This window comes from Oryctolagus cuniculus, chromosome 7 (assembly GCF_051225735.1).
Source record: "Oryctolagus cuniculus isolate XC-2025 breed Fujian yellow rabbit chromosome 7, ASM5122573v1, whole genome shotgun sequence".
Taxonomy (NCBI): Eukaryota; Metazoa; Chordata; class Mammalia; order Lagomorpha; family Leporidae; genus Oryctolagus; species Oryctolagus cuniculus.
In genome coordinates this window covers 61,932,117-61,952,424 of record NC_142873.1, presented here as the reverse complement: position 1 = coordinate 61,952,424, position 20,308 = coordinate 61,932,117, and the positions used below count along the sequence as shown (strand labels likewise).

Sequence of the window (20,308 nt, the reverse complement as noted above, 5' to 3'; positions counted from 1 at the left end):
CTGTTTTATAGATGTGGTAACTGAGGCTCAATGAGATTAAGTAACTTTCCCAAGGTCACACAGTCAATAAACGGCAAAAACTATTGTTCAAGCCCAAGTCTAACTTCAAAAGCCATGTACAATTCATTATTCCACACAGCTTTGCCTCACAAATTTTCTATTTCTGAGATATGACATATGCCTTCTGAATTACTGCTACTCCTCAGTAGACAATACATGTACTAGTTACTTTTTTTTTAAAAAAAATATTTATTTTATTTATTTGAAAGAGTTACAGAGAGAGGCAGAGACAGCAAGAGAGGTCTTCCATCCGCTGGTTCACTCCTCAGATGGCCACAACGGCCGGAGCTGAGCAGATCCGTAGTCAGGAGCCAGGAGCTTCTTCCAGGCCTCCCACATGGATAGGTGCAGGGGCCCAAGGTCTTGGGGCATCTTCCACTGCTTTCCCAGGCCATAGCAGAGAACTAGATCAGAAGAGGAGCAGCAGGGACTAGAATCGGCGCCCACATGGGATGCCGGCACTTCAGGCCAGGACTTTAACTAGTTATTTTTGAAAATGTCAAATTTTACATCTCTGCTTTTTCTATCATGGTCTAAAAACTTATACTATACTTCTTTCCCTTATTCATTCTTCAAATTCCTTCTTTATATAGGAAACATCACGTAACAGTCAGATTTGACCAGATTTCTGTGCACCCTTTCTCTGCATTAGAGAATCCTGATGCACAAGTCCAAACATGCCATTGCTACGCTGACCAACTATTTTTATAACAGCAGTTCCCCCAAAATTGAAGCCCAGCATCCCAGACAATGATCATTTTTTTTAAAGAGGTCGGAAAGACCAAGACAAGTTTAAAATATTCCCCATCAATGCTCAAAACCCCCTACTCCTTTGGGATTTAAAAGCCACCCTAGCAGCTGGCATTTTGGCAATAGAGCGTAAGGCTGCCACCTTAGGTGCCAGCATCCCGGCTGCTCCACTTCCGATCCAGCTCCCTGCTAATGCTCCTGGAAAGGCAGTGGAGGACGGCCCAAGCCCTCAGACCCCTGGATCCACTAAAAAGACCAAGAAGAAGCTTCTGGCTCCGGACCAGCCTGGAACTCTAACTTTCAAATAAATAAATAAATCTTTATTTAAAAAAAAAAGTGAAAAAAAAAAAGGGGGGTGGCCAGCGCTGTGGCTCACTTGGTTAATCCTCCGCCTGCAGCGCCGGCATCCCATATGGGTGCTGGGTTCTAATCCTGGTTGCTCCTCTTCCAGTCCAGCTCTCTGCTGTGGCCCAGGAAGGAAGTGGAGGATGGCCCAAGTGCCTGGGCCCCTGCACCTGCATGGGAGACCAGGAAGAAGCACCTGGCTCCCAGCTTCGGATCGATGTAGCGCCAGCCGTAGCAGCCATTTGGGGAGTGAACCAATGGAAGGAAGACCTTTCTCTCTGTCTACCGCTCTACCTGTCAAATTAAAAAAAAAAAAAAAAAAAGTCACCCTAGCCTTCAGGAAGTACCTCACTTACCTAATCCTAGTTAGATTTCCCCTCTCTTTAAAGAACACTAAGAAAGTATCACAATCCCTCTCCTCTAGTCTCATAGCAATTTTTTTTTTTTTTGACAGGCAGAGTGGACAGTGAGAGAGAGAGACAGAGAGAAAGGTCTTCCTTTTGCCGTTGGTTCATCCTCCAATGGCTGCCGCGGCCGGCGCACTGCGGCCGGCGCACCGCGCTGATCCAATGGCAGGAGCCAGGAGCCAGGTGCTTTTTCTGGTCTCCCATGGGGTGCAGGGCCCAAGCACCTGGGCCATCCTCCACTGCACTCCCTGGCCACAGCAGAGGGCTGGCCTGGAAGAGGGGCAACCGGGACAGAATCCGGCGCCCCAACCGGGACTAGAACCCGGTGTGCCGGCGCCGCTAGGCGGAGGATTAGCCTAGTGAGCCGCGGCGCCAGCCTAGTCTCATAGCAATTTAACAGGAAATTCTTCCCTATATATTATATATTTATCTTTTTTTTAATGTCTGAATTAAATATCTCTACTTGCTCTCAACAGAAATTCTGAGTCCAGGATCCTTCTTCTCCACAAAGAATGCCTCTATCTATGCTATGTAATATAAAGATGGTAAGTTTTTATGCTCTTTTGAGGGGAAAAAAATTATTGCACTCAATAACAATACTTCATGGTACCAACTCTGAGTTATAGGAAACCATCTGTATGTCCCAATGGATTTCCTGAAAAAGACAGGCAGAACATTTCCCCAACCTCTAAAACAAAGAATTGCGGATTGAGATTATTATTTCATGCCAGGGTTGAAGAAAAAACTGAGTGGTAGCTTTACTATTTATTTCCTTCATATATTTAAAGAATCACTATAGGGCCGGCGCCGCGGCTCAACAGGCTAATCCTCCGCCTAGCGGCGCCAGCACACTGGGTTCTAGTCCCAATCAGGGCGCCGGATTCTGTCCCGGTTGCCCCTGTTCCAGGCCAGCTCTCTGCTGTGGCCCGGGAGTGCAGTGGAGGATGGCCCAAGTGCTTGGGCCCCGCACCCCATGGGAGACCAGGAGAAGCACCTGGCTCCTGCCTTCGGGTCAGTGCGGTGCGCCGACTGAGGCGGCTATTGGAGGGTGAACCAACGGCAAAAGGAAGACCTTTCTCTCTGTCTCTCTCTCTCACTATCCACTCTGCCTGTCAAAAAAAAAAAAAAAATCACTATAGAAAGAGAAATGGAAATAATCAGAGTTTTACGTACACAGTTGTTCACTATAGTATTATTTACAAGAGAAAAGAGTAGAAACAATTTGAGGTCCTTCAACAAGGAATTAAGTTTATAATATAGTCATAAAGTGTAATATTGTACACATCATTAATCACTGAGTTCAAGAAAGGCTTAAGAATATAGAAAATATTTATGATTTATCTAGTAAAAAGGCAGATAAGAAAACATATACAGGATATCGCCAAGATATCATCTAAGTATAAAACTGTGTAAAACTTTAATTCTTCTGTATTTTCCAAATTTTCTTCACAGGGTATATATTGCCTTTAAAGATCTCAAAATAACATAAATAAAATAAATATTTTCCCTTATAAGTTTAAGTATCAAATTTTTAAAGCCCTTTCTAAAGTTGTAAAGAATAACTTTCAACTAAAGAGACTTGAACATTAAGAAAACACACACCATAATCGGATTATCTCACACTTAATGGAGATTTCCTCATTTTCATGAGCAAATGCTTACCGCTCAGGGGACTCTTCATAAATACTGTGACATTCTGTATTCTCAAGCATGAGACTTCTACTGAGGTTCTGTACCCCCGGATAATGGAAATTAGCAAAGGAGTGTGACATTGGGGAAGTTTTGTTTCCAAGGTCTGCGATTCTCTTATCGTGACTGGTAAGTCCACAGGTGAGGCCATCTAAAGCAGGATTCAGAGAGCGGGTCATGTAGGCGTCAGCTGATTGAGGTCTTCTCATTGGAGATGATGGATAGGGAGAAAGTTTGCTGATAAGAGGAGTCAAAAGATCAGCATATGCAGCTTTTGTGGGTTTCAGAAGTTTGTCAACATGAATATTAAGCATTTTCTGTTCAAAAGCACAAGAGAAGACAGAAGATGGGAGATTCTGAAGCCATGACAATAAACTTAGATCCAAATCATCACAACCATTACCACATAAGAGGTCAATGCCAAGAAGTACTTCACTTTCTGTAATTTCTTCTCCAGTTGCTTTACTCTGACAAAATTCCACACAGCATTCGTAAAGTAGGCCCTTCATTACAAGCTGAAATAAACGATTGTTACTTGCTTTAAATCCAGCCTCACTTAGCTTCCTATCAGCAGGGATGAATTCTGCAACCATGACACAAGCCTCTTCAAAACAGTGAACTCGTGCAGTGCTGGGATTCCAATCCTTAAATTCGGCATGATTGGTCAAACGAGGCAAGGTCAAAAGCAAACAAAGCTTGCTATAGTCATCTTTAGAAGGACAGTACTCCTCCAGAGCATGTAAACATTGCACAGCTTCCTGCATTGTAAATTCCAGCTGTAAGAAAAAAATGTAACTATAAACAGAGATGCTATGGAACATGAAAACAATATGAGTATAAAGATAAACCCAGTGCCACAGAATACTCATACAGTTTCTAATGTGTGAAACAATTTTCAACTCAGGAATGAAAATGTCACAACTAAAATGAAAATAATAAACAATTTGGCTATAATCAGTATATAAGCTTTTATCTGTAAAAATAGTATTCTAATTCAGCTTAAGGTTATTATTTTCAAATGTTTAATTTTTAAAGAGTAAGAATAACTGAGTCTTCAACAAAAAAAAAAAACTGAAGCATGAAAATATTCAATTGTATATTAAAGCTTGCTATTACTCCAGCTTGTCCAAAAAGCCAAGAGCCATTCTTAGTCCAAAATTTACCTTAGGACAAATTTGTGTGGGGATACAAAGCAAATAAAGAAAGGAACATCTAACAGTTGAACTACTACAAAAATAATAGAAAGAGCAAAAAGAAGCTTGGCTGAGGTGTGAATTATGACAATTTGCACAGTGATTATGTCTTATTTAGAATCACAAGCTTATTAAAAGCTTTTTATTAAAATATGAGTAACCTTAGAACTTATCTAGCTTAGCCTCCCTATCTTATATATGATAAAAGTTAGGGTACAGGTTTAAAAAAGATAATTCAGTTACTGACAAAAACAGAATAAAAATTAGGTCTCAACTCACATCGAAATGTCTTTTCCACATGTGAGCATCATTATGTGGCAGACATTTCTCTAATATATATGAAAGTCCCCACCGCAATATCCTTTGGTTTTTTGCTACCATCTGAATGTCTGTGGCCCCCGAGAATCCCAGTGTTTAAATCCTAACCACCAAGGTGATGGATTTAGGAGGGTACTGCCTTTGGAAGGTAATAATGTCATGAAAGCTTAACCCCCATAAATGGGATTAGTGTCATTATAAAAGAGACCAATTACAGCTAGTCTCTTTCATCGTGTGAGAACATTGCTGGAAGGTGTCATCTATGAACCGAAGTGTGAGCCCTAACCAGACACTTACTCTGTCAGAACCTTGATTTTAGACTTCCTAGTTTCCAGAACTGTAAGAACTAATTTTCTGTTGTTTATAAGCCTCCCAGTTTATCATATTTTCCTATAGCAACCAAAATGGATTTAGACAATTTATTTCAAAGAACACTTACTCAAATGTAATAAAGTTGTCTTGGTTTTAGATAATGATACTTTGAAACTTTTAAGTAACTTTCTAATAAAAAGAATCTAACATCTTTAAATTATAATAGTCACGAAGATAAAACATTTCATTAAAAACTATCCTTGTACCTAAGGAAATTCTGAAAAGACAAAGGAAAAAGAGGTACATATAACCAGCTCACTATGGGTTAAGAAAAGATGCAGGGCCAGCATTGTGGAGAAGCAACTTTAATCACTGCCAGCAACACTGGCATCCAATATGGGTGCCAGTTCAAGTCCCAGCTGCCCTGCTTCCAATCAGCTACCCGCTAATGCACCTGAGAGGGCAGTGGAGGATGGTTCAAGTGCTTGGGCCCCTGCAATCCACGTGGGAGACCCTGATGAAGCTCCTGGCTCCTGATTTTGGATTAGCCCAGCAACTGACATTGTGGCCATTTGGGGAGTACACCAGTGGATGGAAGATCACTCGCTCGCTCGCTCTCTCTCTCTGTCTTTCCCCCTCTCCCTGTAACTCTGCCTTTCATATAAATAAATAAATACATCTTTATACAAAAAGAAAAGACACGATGATGAAGAGTCATCAAGTCAAACATCTAGTCTGTCTGTCTGACTTACCTTGAACGCGGAGGAACACAAACTCTTCCACTTAGCCAGCTATTGATACGTATCATCTTGGCTTAAATCAAGGCACAAGTTAGAAACACAACAGGCTGAAAGTACTACATCCAAAATAGCAGACTTTGCCCCATCCTAACTCATAAAACTTTGGAAACTCATGACATTAATCTTCTGTTTTAACGAAAAAAAATTTTATGACTGAAAACAAGACTATGGAGCAAACCTTCAGGAATAAAAATCTTACATGCTGGGGCTCATCTTCTGCTGACATTGCATTGTTAACACATAGTGCTTCTAAAAACTTCTGCTTCAGGATAATATAACGAAATCTGCAAAAATAAAATATGATATATTAAACTGATTAAAAATCTGAATGACAGCAAAATAGGCCAAGTTTATTTCAAAGGTTTATTTTTTATTTTTAAAAAGACATTTTTGGGGATGGACATTGTAGCACAGCAGGTTAAACCACCATTTGAAATGCCTGCATCCCATACTGGAGTGCTAGTTAAGAGTACCAACTCCTCTGCTTCCAAGACAGCTTCCTGCCAATGTACCCAGGAAGGCAGCAATGACTCAAGGACTTGAGTGCCTGCCACCCACATGGGAAGCTCAGATAGAATTTCTATTTTCTGACTTAGCCTGGCCCACCCCTGGGTGTTGCCTGCATTTTGGGAATGAATCAGCAAATAAAAGATCTCTTTCTCTCCTTTCCTCTCCCTCTCTCCCTATATTTAAAACAAATAATTTTTTTTTAAATTGCATCTTTTCTTTAAAAAAAAAAACTTTTTAGAGGTAAGCATTTGACTTGGTAGTTAACATGCCAGTTGACACTCCTGCATCCCATAGTTGCATGCCTGGGTTTGAGTCCCAGTTTTACTCCTGATTCTAGCTTCCTGCTAATGTACACCCTGGGAGGCAGTCGGCAATGCCTCAAGCAGTTGGGTCCCTAACACCCTATTAGAGATCTGGATTGGGTTACTGGCTCTTGGCTTCAATCTGCCCAGCCAAGGCCACTACAGGCATTTGGAGAGTAAACCAGAAGATAGGAGTTCTTTTTGTCTCTCCATCTCTTTTCCAATGTCTGATAAGACAAATGTACTTACGAATTACTTTGTCTGCTTTCAAAAATTTAAAAAAAATTTTATTAAGATGCTTATCACACTTAATGCATAACAAATAATTTTTTTTTTAATTTGACAGAATTAGAGAGTGAGAGAGTAGATACAGACAGAGAAAGGTCTTCCTTCCGTTGGTTCACCCCCCAAATGGCCGCTACGGCTGCACGCTGCGCCGATCCGAAGCCAGGAGCCAGGTGCCTCCTCCTGGTCTTCCACGCGGGTGCAGGGCCCAAGCACTTGGGCCATCCTCCACTTCCTTCCCGGGCCACAGCAGAGAGCTGGACTGGAAGAGGAGCAACCTGGACTAGAACCCAGGGTACTGGCGCCGCAGGTGGAGGATTAGCCAAGTGAGCTGTGGCGCTGGCCAACAAATAATTTCAATCAAAAGCAATTAAACTCTCAGAGGAAGGACTTTAAATACAGCATTAATTCTATATAAAAATTCAATTTTTATGGAAGATGTCAAATATTACCTAATTTGAAATCAAAGTCCTTTAAATTAAAAAATGTTTTGTTTTCCTGAAATATATCCTGTTTAATGCTTTAAAAATGTTTTTCAAAGACTTATTTACTTATTTTGAAAGAGCTATAGGGGGTGAGGGGAGAGATGGAGAAAGAGATCTCCACCTGCTGATCCACTCCCCAAATGGCTACAATGGCCCAGGCAGGACCATATCAAGGACTTGGGCCATCCTCCACTGCTTTTCCTAGGCGCGACAGCAGGGAACTGGATCAGAGGCAGAGGAACCGGGACTCAAACTGGTGCCCAAATGGAATGCTGGCATTGCAGGTGGTGTCTTACTCTGTTATGCTACAATGCTTGCCCCAAATCCTTAAAAAATTTTAAAATAGTGGGGGCAGCACTGTGGCATAGAAGGTTAAGCCTCCTTCTGCAGTGCCAGCATCCCATGTGGACACTGGTTCATAACCCAGCTGCTCCACTTCTGATCCAGCTCCCTGCTAATGAGCTTGGGAAACAGTGAAGATGGCCCAAGTACCTGAGCCACTGGCACACATGTGGGAGACCCAGAAGAAGCTCCTGGCTACTGGTTTTGGCCTGGCCTAGTCATGGCCACTGCAGCCATTTGGGGAGTAAACCACTGGTTGGAAGGTGGAAGATCAATTTCTCTATTTTTCTCTCACTCTCCTCTCTGTATCTCTGCCTTTCAAATAAATAAATCCTTTTAAAAAATAATTGTTTGCTGATTGATTTGTTAAAAATTTATAAACCATAATTGTATATATTTAGAGTGTACAATGTTATGTTATATATATATATATTCATATACTGTAGAAAGATAAAATTAAGCTATCTTTACCCATTTTTAAAAAAGAGATTTACTTATTTGAAAGAGTGACAGAGAGACAGAAAGACAGAGAAAGAGGGATCTTCCATCCCCTTCCATCCCCTGGTTCACTCCCCAAATGGTCACAAGAGCCAGAGGCAGTCCAGGCCAAAGCCAAGAGTCTGGAACTCCATCCAGTTCTCCTACGTAAGTGGCAGGGACCCAAGCACTTGGGCCATCTTCCATTGCTTTCTCTGGGACATTAGCAGGTACCTGGATTCAAAGTGGAGCAGCCGGGACTTGAACCAGCACTCCAGTATGGAACGCCGGCATCACAAGTGGCAGCTTAACTTGCACCATGACCTTGGCTCTGAACATTTTTGTTTGTAAATACTGTATTTTTTTTATTTGAGAGGCAGAGTGATAGACAGAGGGAGAGACAGAGAAAAAGGTCTTCCATCCACTGGTTCACTCCCCAAATGGATACAATGGTGGAACTGTGCCGATCTAAAGGCAGGAGCCAGGAGCTTCTTTTGGATTTCCCAAGAGGGTGCAGGGGCCCAAGCAGTTGGGCCATCTTCCACTGCTTTACCAGGCCAGAGCAGAGAGCTGGATCAGAAGAGGAGCAGCCAGATCTCGAACTGGTACCCATATGAGATATCAGCACTGTAGGCAGTGGCTTTACCTGCTACACCACAGCGCCAGCTCTTTGTCACTCTGCCTTTCAAATAAATAAATAAATCTTTTTTTTTACATTTGGCCTTTTTTTTCTTATTTAGTAAATATAAATTTCCAAAATACAGTTTATGGATTACATTGGCTCCCCCCCCCCGAATAATTTCCCTCCCACTTGCACCTCTCCCATCTCCCGCTCCCTCTCCCATTCCATTCACATCAAGATTCATTTTCAATTATCTTTATATACAGAAGATTGATTCAGTATATATTAAGTAAAGATTTCATCAGTTTGCACCCATACAGAAACACAAAGTTTAAAAATACTGTTTCAGTACTAGTTATAGCATTAAATCACAATATACAGCACATTTAGGACAGATCCCACATGAAAAGTAAGTACACAGTGACTCCTGTTGTTGACTTAACAATTTGACACTCTTGTTTATGGCGTCAGTAATCTCCCTAGGCTCTAGTCATGAGTTGCCAAGGCTATGGAAGCCTTTTGGGTTCGCCGACTTCAATCTTATTCTGACAGGGTCACAGTCAAAGTGGAAGTTCTCTCCTCCCTTCAGAGAAAGGTACCTCCTTATTTGATGGTCCCGTTCTCTCCACTGGGATCTCACTTGTAGAGATCTTTCATTTAGGTCTTTTTTTTTTTTTCCCCCAGAGTGTCTTGGCTTTCCATGCCTAAAATACTCTCATGGGCTCTTCAGCCAGATCCGAATGCCTTAAGGGCTGATTCTGAGGCCAGAGTGCTATTTAGGACATCTGCCATTCTATGAGTCTGCTGTGTATCCCGCGTCCCATGTTGGATCATTCTCTCCCTTTCTGATTCTATCAGTTAGTATTAGCAGACACTAGTCTTGTTTGTGTGATCCCTTTGACTCTTAGACCTATCAGTGTGATCAATTATGAACTGAAGTTGATCACCTAGACTAGTGAGATGGCACTGGTACATGCCACCTTGATGGGATTGTATTGGAATCCCCTGGCACGTTTCTAACTCCACCATTTGGGGCAAGTCCAACTGAGCATGTCCCAAATTGTACATCTCCTCCCTCTATTATTCCCACTCTTATATTTAACAGGGATCACTTTTCAGTTAAAATTTAAACACCTAAGAATAACTGTGTTTTAATTACAGAGTTCAACCAATAGTACTAGAAAAAAAATACTAAAATGGATAAAGTATTACATTGTACATCAACAGTCAGGACAAGAGCTGATCAAGCCACTATTTCTCATAGTGTCCATTTCACTTCAACAGGTTTCCCCTTTGGTGCTCAGTTGTCACCGATCAGGGAGAACATATGATATTTGTCCCTTTGGGACTGGCTTAATTTACTCAGCATAATGTTTTCCAGATTCCTCCATCTTGTTGCAAATGACCGGGTTTCATTGTTTTTGACTGCTGTATAGTATTCTATAGAGTACATGTCCCATAATTTCTTTATCCAGTCTATTGTTGATGGGCATTTGGGTTGGCTCCAGGTCTTAAAAAATAAAAATAAAAATAAACAAAAAAAGAAGAGGAACAGCCGGGACAGAAACTGGCACCCATATGGAATGCCTGCGCCACAAGCAGAGGCTTAGCCTACTATACCACAGTGCCAGCCCATGGCTCCTAACTTTTTAAGCATCAGAAAGAACTAATAAAAATGGGGCTGAAAAGGTAGTAGTAAATGAACAACATTTCTAAAAAAAGTCACAAAAAAACTTTGTAGCTGTGATTGTTCAGGAAAGGGAAGAGAGAACAAAGTGTACTTCTCTATAAATCAAGTAAGGTTGGACACTTTAAGAACTTTAAGAAAAAGTGGGGGCCAGCATTGTGGCATAGTGGGTAAAGTCACCACCTGTGATGCCAGCATCCCATTTAGATGGCAGTTCAAGACCCAGTTGCGGCCAGCGCCGCGGCTCACTAGGCTAATCCTCCACCTTGCGGCGCTGGCACACGGGGTTCTAGTCCCGGTCGGGGCGCCGGATTCTGTCCTGGTTGCCCCTCTTCCAGGCTAGCTCTCTGCTGTGGCCAGGGAGTGCAGTGGAGGATGGCCCAAGTACTTGGGCCCCTGCACCCCATGGGAGACCAGGAGAAGCACCTGGCTCCTGCCTTCGGATCAGCGCGGTGCGCTGGCTGCAGCGCGCCGGCCGCGGCGGCCATTGGAGGGTGAACCAACGGCAAAGGAAGGCCTTTCTCTCTGTCTCTCTCTCTCTCACTGTCCACTCTGCCTGTCAAAAGAAAAAAAAAAAAAGACCCAGTTGCTCTACTTCCAATACAGTTCCCTGCTAATGTGGAAAAGATGAAAAGTAGCAGAAGATGGCCCAAATGCTCAGGTCCCTGAATCCATGTGAGAAACCTGGAAGAAGCTCCTGGCTCCTAGCTTCAGCCTGGCCCAGCCCTAACCACTACACCCACTTGAGGAGTGAACCAGTAGACAGAAACTCGCTCTCTGTATTTCTCTTCCTCTAATTTTGCCTATCAATCAACAAAATAAATCTTACCAAAAAAAAAAAAGTGTTTCTAAAGGTTGAAAAGAAAAATTATAATGAACCTTCCTTCATTCTTGCAGCCACTGTTATAGTAAAAAATATCCAATAAAACAAAATCCTTGCCTTTAAGAAGAAGTCATCTAATGCATTTATAAAATATGCAGAGGGTTTAGCAAGATCACAAAGGAGAATGAAACTATTTCTACCAGAGAGTACAGGAAGTGAAAGAAAGATAAGAAATGACTCTTAAGAGGATAACTGAGAGTATGTCGGGACTCTAGGCAGGAGATGGTAAAAGGAATAGTATTCCAGATAAGACATCAGTCAAGATGCCTGTGTTGGGGCTGGAGCTGTAGTTTAGTGGGTAAAGCCGTCACCTGCAGTACCGGCATCCCATATGGGTGCCGGTTCAGTCCCGGCTGCTCCACTTCTGATCCAGCTCTCTGCTATGGCTTGGAAAAGCAGAAGATGGCCCAGGTCCTTGGGCCCCTGCACCCACATGGGAGAGCCAGAAGCAGCTCCTGGCTCCTGGCTTTGGATTGGCCCAGCTCCAGCCACTGCAGCCATTTGGTGAGTGAATCAGCAGATGGGAGACCTCTCTCTCACTCTCTCTGCCTCTGTCTCTCTGCAACTCTACCTTTCAAATACATTAAATCTTAAAAAAAAAAAAAAAAAAAAAAAAAAAAAAAAAGCCTGTGTTCCATATCACAGTGCCTGGGTTCAATACCTGGCTCTGGTTCCTGACTCCAGTTTCTTTGTAATGGCTCATGTAATTGAGTCCCAGGCTTTTGGCATCTGGGGAGTGAACTCACAAATAGAACTGATTTTCTCTTTCTCTGCCTCTCAAATTTATATATGTACTACACACACACACACAAGGCTCAACTAATAATCATAGAGTAACTTATACATGGCTAATTTTCCTGCTAATAACAATGCTAAATCCTAGATAAATAAATAATTAACAATTTGAATGCACTAAAGACAATAAAAAGCTGCCATACCTAAAAGGAAGTCAATCCTTAAAAAAAAATAACTTTAGCAGGTGAGATTCAAAAGTATAAGGCTTTACAGCTGAAGACACTCCCTAGTCCATTCAGTGTGAGCTAGAACTCACACAGAGAGCTTCCATTTCACAGGCTTGAGGAAATAAAAAAACTGGTTCTGCCAAAGCAACTGAAAAGTAAGGGAAGTCCAAAAACAGGGATGCATTTCTGACTAATGCATCAAAATGTATTGTAGAAACTCAAGTGCCCAAATCCTCAGCTATCCTCCAAACTAAAGATGTAAGGGAGACTCCAAGAAATGCAGTAAAAGCACTATCTAGCAGGCTAAAGGAATGAGCAGGAGGCCAGTATTGTGGCAAAGCCACCATGTGCAATGCTGGCATCCCTTATAGGCGCTAGTTTGTGTCCCGGCTGCTCCACTTCCAATCCAGCTCCCTGCTAATGGCCTGGGAAAAGCAGCAGCAGATGACCCATGTATTTGGGCCCCTCCACCCACATGGGAGACCCAGATGAAGCTCCTGGCTCTGGATAGGCCCAGCTCCAGCCATTGCAGCCATTTGGGGAATGAATCAGCAGATGGAAGATATCTCCCTCTCTCTCTCCCTCTCTCTCACCCTCCCCCATTCCTGTGTGTGTATGTGTGTCTGTCTGTCTGTCTCTCCCTCTCTCATTGTGACTCTGACTTTCAAATTAATAAATCAGTCTTCAAAGAAAAAAAAAAAAAAAGAAATGAGCTGAAATTTCAGCTGGTAGCCATTAGAGGGAGACAGTCTGCATTTGGGGGCTAACCAAGCTAATTGTGTACCTGAATAAAAATCAACACTTATTAAAGTAAGATAACAAAATTGAGAGTCTCAACAATTAATATACAATGTGGAATTTTCATTTTATAAAATACTACATTGTTTTTTAAATGACTCTTAGTTAAGAAAAAAGACAATCTGAAAATGAGCCTGATATGATTAGACTTGTAAATTAGCAAATAAAGACTACTCCAGCAAATAAGCAGTTACTATGAATTTGTTAAAGGATAATATAATCATAATAAATTGATCTAGAGGAATAATTCATAAAAAATATGAAAGAAAAATTTGAAGCTGAAAACTATCAGAAATGAAAAAGTCAAGGGTGGCGCTGTGGCGTAGTAGGTAAAGCTGCTGCCTGCAGTGCTGGCATCCCATATGGGCGCTGGTTCAAGTCCTGGCTGCTCCACTTCCCATCCAGCTCTCTGCTATGCCCTGGGAAAGCAGTAGAAGATGGCCCAACTCCTTGGGCCCCTGCACCTGCATGGGAGACCTGGAAGAAGCTCCTGGCTCCCAGCTTCGCATCAGCGCAGCTCGGGCCGTTGCAGCCATCTGGGGAGTGAACCAGCGGATGGAAGTCCTCTCTCCCTCCCTTTCTTCCCCCTCCCTCCCTCTCTTTCTCTCTCCTTCTCTCCGTGTGTAATTCTGACTTTCAAGTAAATAAATAAATCTTAAAAAAAAAAAAAAGGAAATGAAAAAGTCATTGTTTATCATTGCATTGGTAATAAGTTAGAAAAGAGAGTCAGTAAACATTGAATTAATAAAAATATTCCAGACTAAAGATGATAGAAAAAAAAAAAAACATTAAGGACGTGTGCTTGTGGTGCAGCTGCCTGGAATGCCCACGTCCTGTACTGGAGTGTCTGGGATTAAGCTCTACCTCTAATTCCAATCCAGATGCATGATAATGTGCTTCATGGGAGGTAATAGTGATGGCTCAAGTAGTTAGGTCCCTGTTACCCATTCGGGAGACCTAGATTGAGTTCCTGGCTCCTAGGCTTGGCATGGCCAAGTCCTGGTTATTGTGGGCATTTGGGGAGTGAACCAACGGATGGAGGATCAATCTTTCTCTTCCCTCCCTGTCACTCTTTCAAACAAATAAAAATAAAGAAACTTAAAGATGCATATAGTGAGGAGGGCATTTGGCACAGCAGTCAAGTTGCTACTTGGGACACCTGCATTCCATGAGTGCAGTGGTTCAAGTCCCAGCTCTTTCACCTCTGATCCAGCTTCCTGCTAATTTATACCCTGAGATGCAGTAGACAATGGCTCAAGTACTTGGGTCCCTGCTACCCACTTGGGAGACCTGGATTGATTCCTAGTTCTGGATTGGCCCAGCTCTGGTTATTGTGGGCATCTGGGGAGTGAATCAATGTATGTAAGATCTCTTTATCTACCTTTCCCTCTCTCTGCCTTTCCAATAAAATGAGAATTTTTTTCCCCAAGGTTACAGAAAATAAACAAAGCCCCAGTCCAGTGGGACAAAATCAATTTGTCTAAGATTGTGTCCCAAAAGGAAAAAAGAAAAAATTTGAATAATGTCCAGAAGCTTCCTTTATTGTGATAAAATACAAACTTACAGACCCAAAATGCTCAGCAAACCCCCCAAGTGGGAAGAACACAAACTTCATTTAAGCACTTAATAAGCAAACCACTGAAAAATTAGTAAGATCTTGAAGGTCACTATTTAAGGATGAGAACATGTGCACACACTCACGAAACTGTACACAAGAAAATAAGATACAAATTTCAACTACTCGGCCAGCGCCGCGGCTCACTAGGCTAATCCTCCACCTAGTGGCGCCGGCACACCGGGTTCTAGTCCCAGTCGGGGCACCGGATTCTGTCCCGGTTGCCCCTCTTCCAGGCCAGCTCTCTGCTGTGGCCAGGGAGTGCAGTGGAGGATGGCCCAGGTGCTTGGGCCCTGCACCCCATGGGAGACCAGGAAAAGCACCTGGCTCCTGGCTCCTGCCATCGGATCAGCGCGGTGCGCCGGCCGCAGCGCGCCGGCCGCGGCGGCCATTGGAGGGTGAACCAACAGCAAAAGGAAGACCTTTCTCTCTGTCTCTCTCTCTCACTGTCCACTCTGCCTGTCAAAAAAAAATAAAAAAATAAAAAATAAAAAAAAAAAACAACAAATTTCAACTACTGACTGTGCATCAGAAACAATGAAGGCCAAGAGACAACGGAATGACATCTTTCAAAGTCTTCATACTGTTATGAAGAAATAGTTCTTCTGGCTTTTTAAAATATATACACATTATTGACTAAGTAACTTGCATATCAGATTTTTGAACAACCCAAATATATGCAACTAGTCCTCTAGAGGTGCTCCAACTCAAAGAGATTAGAAGTACTCTTTTCTAGGAAGAGCTAAGAGTTTAAATTTTTTTTATTGTTTTGTTCTTTGCTTAGCTTCTATCAACCATAATATGCTAAAACCTTCAGATAATATCTTACCTTTTTTTGTCAAATTTTTCCATACATTCTAGAGGCTGAATGAACTGAAGAACTTCATCCCACTGGCCATCAAGAATTAACTGCCTAAATAAAGAAAAACTACGTGTGTTATCAAACTCAGGTTACACAACTAAATGTAGAATAGCTGACAAAATAGAATACATCACAAAGCACATGAGATTACCATTTTATTTGGTTCTCCAAATATTATAATATTTTCACAATTTATGACAACATGCTATATGAGAAGAATTTGTTTAGAGTTGGCATTGTGGTACAACAGGTTAAGATGCTGCTGGCAATGCCAGCATCCCACATAGGAGTGCTAGCTTTATTCCCAAAGGCTGTTTCCAATCCAGCTTCCTGTAAGTGCACCTGGGAAGGCAGCCAAGGATGGCCCAAGTCCTTGAGTGCCAGTCACACACTTGGAAGACCTGGATACAGTTGCTGATTTCTGGCTTCAGCCTTGCTCAGACATGGCTGTTACGCCACTTGGGGAGTCAAACAGCAGATGGAAAACTTTTGACTCTCTCTGTCTCTGCCTTTCTAACACATAAATGAATATATCTTAAAAAAATAAAAGAATTGGCCAGCGCCGTGGCTCAATAGGCTAATCCTCTGCCTTCGGCACCGGCACACTGGGTTCCAGTCCCGGTCAGGACACTGGATTCTGACCCAGTTGCCCCTCTTCCAGGCCAGCTCTCTGCTATGGCCCGGGAGTGCAATGGAGGATGGCCCAAGTCCTTGGGCCCTGCACCTGCATGGGAGACCAGGAGAAGCACCTGGCTCCTGGCTTCGGATCAGCACAATGCGCCGACGCAGCGTGCTGGCCGCAGCGGCCACTGGAAGGTGAACCAACGTCAAAAGGAAGACCTTTCTCTCTCTCTCTCTCTCTCTCACTGTCCACTCTGCCTGTCAAAAAAATAAATAAATATAAATTAATTAATTAAATAAAAGAATTTATGAATGTATAGGCTAGTCACACTAATATGTATGTGTTTTTTATCTACATAAAGAATTATTAGAGTTGCTTTATTTCACTACCCATCTTACTATTTTAAAGCTGTTACATAATATTTAGGAATTAGCATATGAGTATGTTATACTCTCACTAAATCAATGGTTCTGATTTTGTGAGAGATTTTATTGTCCCTAACAGATATTTGGAAATGTCTTGAAACATTTTTGGTTGTTACAAGTAGAGGTACTACTGGCTTCTACTGGGTAGACATCAGGGATGATATTAAACATTCTACAATATAGAGGATAAACTCCAGCAAAGAATGATATAGTCTCAATGTTAACAGTGTCAAGAATGAGAAAAACTGCTTTAAATTGGGACTTCTATATCCTTGAGGAACTTGACACTAAAGTTAAACTCTGAGAATGAAAATAGCAAATAAGAACAAATTTCATCCCACTTTTAAATGGTCTATGTGAACTTGCAAATGTTACAAGGTACTCTTCTCCCTTCCTGTTAAATAACAATTTCCCTATTTTGGATTTTTTTTTTTTAGAATAGTAAAATTTAAAAAGACAAGGATAGACAGGAGGACCTACATAGGACTGCCAACTTTTTATTCCGCAAAGAAATATTAATAATAGCAGTTACATTATATGATTTTCTAAAGGGACATTTTAATATTTAAAAAGTAGGAAGGACACAATTTCAAAGGCCAATCCATTTAGTTTAAATAAAAATTTAGGGTCCGGCACTGTGGTATAGCAAGTAAAGCCACCACCTGCAATGCCAGCATCCCATATGGGCGCTGGTTTGAGTCTCAGCTGCTCCACTTCCAATCCAGCTACCTGCTGTGGCCTGGGAAAGCAGTGGAAGATGGTCCAAGTCCTTGGGCCCTTGCACCCACATGGGAGACCTGGAGGAGGCTCCTGGCTCCTGGCTTTGGATCGGCCCATCTCCGGCCGTTGCAGCCATCTGGGGAGTGAACCAGTGGATGGAAGACCTCTCTCTCTCTCTCTCTCTGCCTCTCTGTAATTCTGCCTTTCAAATAAATAAATAAATCTTTAAAAAAAAAAAAAAAAAGAAAAAGTTACTGTTCTATAATTCTTTGCCCTTCACGTCAGACCAGTAAAACTTCAACGTAAACCAACAGGCTCTTAGGAGGTACTTGAGAGACACTCTAAATTGCAAGAGTATGAATGATTAAAAGAGAGAGCCAAAAGAATAATATCTTGGTACTGGTTGCTAGCGACTCCATTATTTGACTAAGTTACATCAACCTATAATTAAACTCCTTGGGGTTGGATGACATTCATAACAAAAATACATGGAAACACTATGTGAGGTGTTTTTTGTTTTGCTATGTGTTTTAAATAAACTCCTCTAATATAAAAAGCTTTTTTTTCTTCAAAGTTCCTCTTTAATAAGTTAGGAATATTTCATCGCTTAAAGCTTTCCAAGTCACAAAATGAGACATATCCAAAACTCTGTGTTCCTCATCAAGGATATTTGGTATTATACGAGAATGGAATACATTTATGCCTGGGAATTTGGGACTTTCTTTTTCCATTCAAGTTAGGATATTTTTAGCAATCCATTCTGGCAAACATGTTTACTCCCTTTGCCTTGCAATTCCACCCCCAACAATATTGTACAAAGGAAATAATGCAAGACACAGAAAAAGTCTCATGTTTAAAATTTAATCAGTAGAGCATTTAAGGAAGATTGGAAACAACTGTCTAAAAATAGGGAAATCACTATGAAATTAAGTAAATTGAAAAAAACTCAAAGTAGAAATCTGTAATCACATAGAGAATTGTGATATCAATGGATAGCAGCAGGATTCTACATTACAAATACAACGAAATTGCTGTCATTTTTTAATATGCACAGAAATTATCAGGAGTATGGATGGTAGAGTGATTTTTTTCTTTTCCTATATTTTCTACGATGACTATATAATGAATACATTTCTAGGAGTATATTTTATTTTTGTCACTAAAAAAATTGCAATTCAGAAATATTTTCCTTACTTTCCTGAGTACCTGATTTCTTAGTCAAATGTTCTTTATGATGACCTCATTCACAAAAGGGTTGTGATTTTTTTTTAATAGTTCTTAGGATCTTACTACTTAAAACAGCCTGCAGTATTTTGTAAAAAATACAGTATAAAAACATTTTAAAAATTATATAGCCTTTCACAATTATAATTTTCTGTATGTATTTATATATTTCCTTTTTAATACTTAACATTTTTAAAAGCACCACAAATCTCATAGTATTAATGAAATCATACCTCAGGAAAAGCATATCATCTGAAAATAGGCCATTTATGACTCCACTTTCCTTCTCAAGTGCCAACATACTAATGTGAAGCTTCTTTGAGTTCAGGAAGTCCAAAATTAGCTTAATTATTTCAACCTCTTTTACATTCACTGTTTCTTCTGCCGTCATATTGATAGCCTAAATATTAAACAGAACAATAACAACAACAAAGTTAACTATATTATTTTATGTCTAGGTTTACCTGCCTGGACAATACACAAAATCAGTCTCCCTGGATTTTCAGTATAAGTATTCTGAAATGAAAACTAATATTTATTCAAATCAAGTTATTCTTTAACATATAATACAGGTATGACTATGATTTTTTAAAAACTAGTTATCTTCAAGAGATACACACTGGAACAACTACAAAATAAATTATATAAAACTTGTGCTTTGCTTCAAAATAATACAAGAGGCAAGTGTGAAAAATAAAGATGAAATAATCATGACTATTGAAGTGTAGTGATGAGTGAATAAGTTTCATTATATAATTCTGTCTAATCTTACACATTTAAAATTTTCTATAACAAAGAAATGTTTTTAAAAGTCATTAATGGGGGGCCAACACTGTGGCATAGTGGGTAAAGCTGCCACCTGCAATGCCAGCATCCCATATGGGCGCCAGTCAAGTGCCAGCTACTCCACTTCTGATCCAGCTCTTTGCTATGGCCTGGGAAAGCGGTAGAGGATGGCTCAAGTACCTGGGCCCCGGCACCCACAGAGGAGACCTGGAAGAAGCTCCTGGCTCCTGACTTAAGAGTGGCACAGCTCCAGCCATTGTGGCCATCTAGGGAATTAATCAGTGGATGCAAGACCTCTCTCTCTCTGCTTCTGCCTCTGTGTAACTCTGACTTTCAAATAAAAAAAACTTTTTTTTTTTTTTGACAGGCAGAGTTAGCGAGAGAGAAGAGACAGAAAGGTCTTCCTTCCATCGGTTCACCCCACCAAATGGCCCCTACGGCCAGCGCCAGGAGCCACATGCTTGATCCTGGTCTGCCATGTGGGTGCAAGGGCCATCCTCCACTGCACTCCCGGGCCACAGCAGAGAGCTGTACAGGAAGAGAGGCAACTGGGACAGAATCCACGCCCCAACCGGGACTAGAACCCAGGGTGCTGGTGCTGCAGCAGACGATTAGCCTAGTGAGCCATGTCAACGGCCAATAAATAAATCTTAAAACGCGCACACACACACATGCACACACACACATAAACACCATAACCACAACTAAAAAATGAAGGACATGTGTGTGGCTTTGCATAGGAATGTGAGAAATTTGCCTTAAAAAAAAAAAAGTCATTAATGGGAGGTCTGCACTATGGGATACAGACTAGGTCTCTGTCTGCGGTG

At 41.4% G+C, this 20,308-nt stretch overlaps 1 protein-coding gene across 10 annotated transcripts in view; it reads right to left on the bottom strand.

Annotated features, from left to right (window-relative positions):
• The window catches only part of WDR47 (WD repeat domain 47), a 94,322-nt gene that overhangs the window by 39,129 nt on the left and 34,885 nt on the right, over positions 1 to 20,308 (bottom strand). For 5 of the 10 annotated variants that reach the window (XM_089300226.1, XM_089300222.1, XM_089300223.1 and 2 more), the window contains exons 2-5: positions 18,929 to 19,095; positions 15,672 to 15,755; positions 6,053 to 6,158; positions 3,225 to 4,027 (exon numbers count right to left, since the gene is read on the bottom strand). In XM_089300226.1, coding sequence (XP_089156352.1) covers positions 3,225 to 4,027; positions 6,053 to 6,158; positions 15,672 to 15,755; positions 18,929 to 19,095 — 1,160 coding nt within the window. Of the gene's footprint in view, positions 1 to 3,224; positions 4,028 to 6,052; positions 6,161 to 15,671; positions 15,756 to 18,928; positions 19,096 to 20,308 lie in introns of those variants that run through there. The other 5 variants (XM_089300224.1, XM_089300225.1, XM_008264762.5 and 2 more) reach the window with 2 other exon arrangements.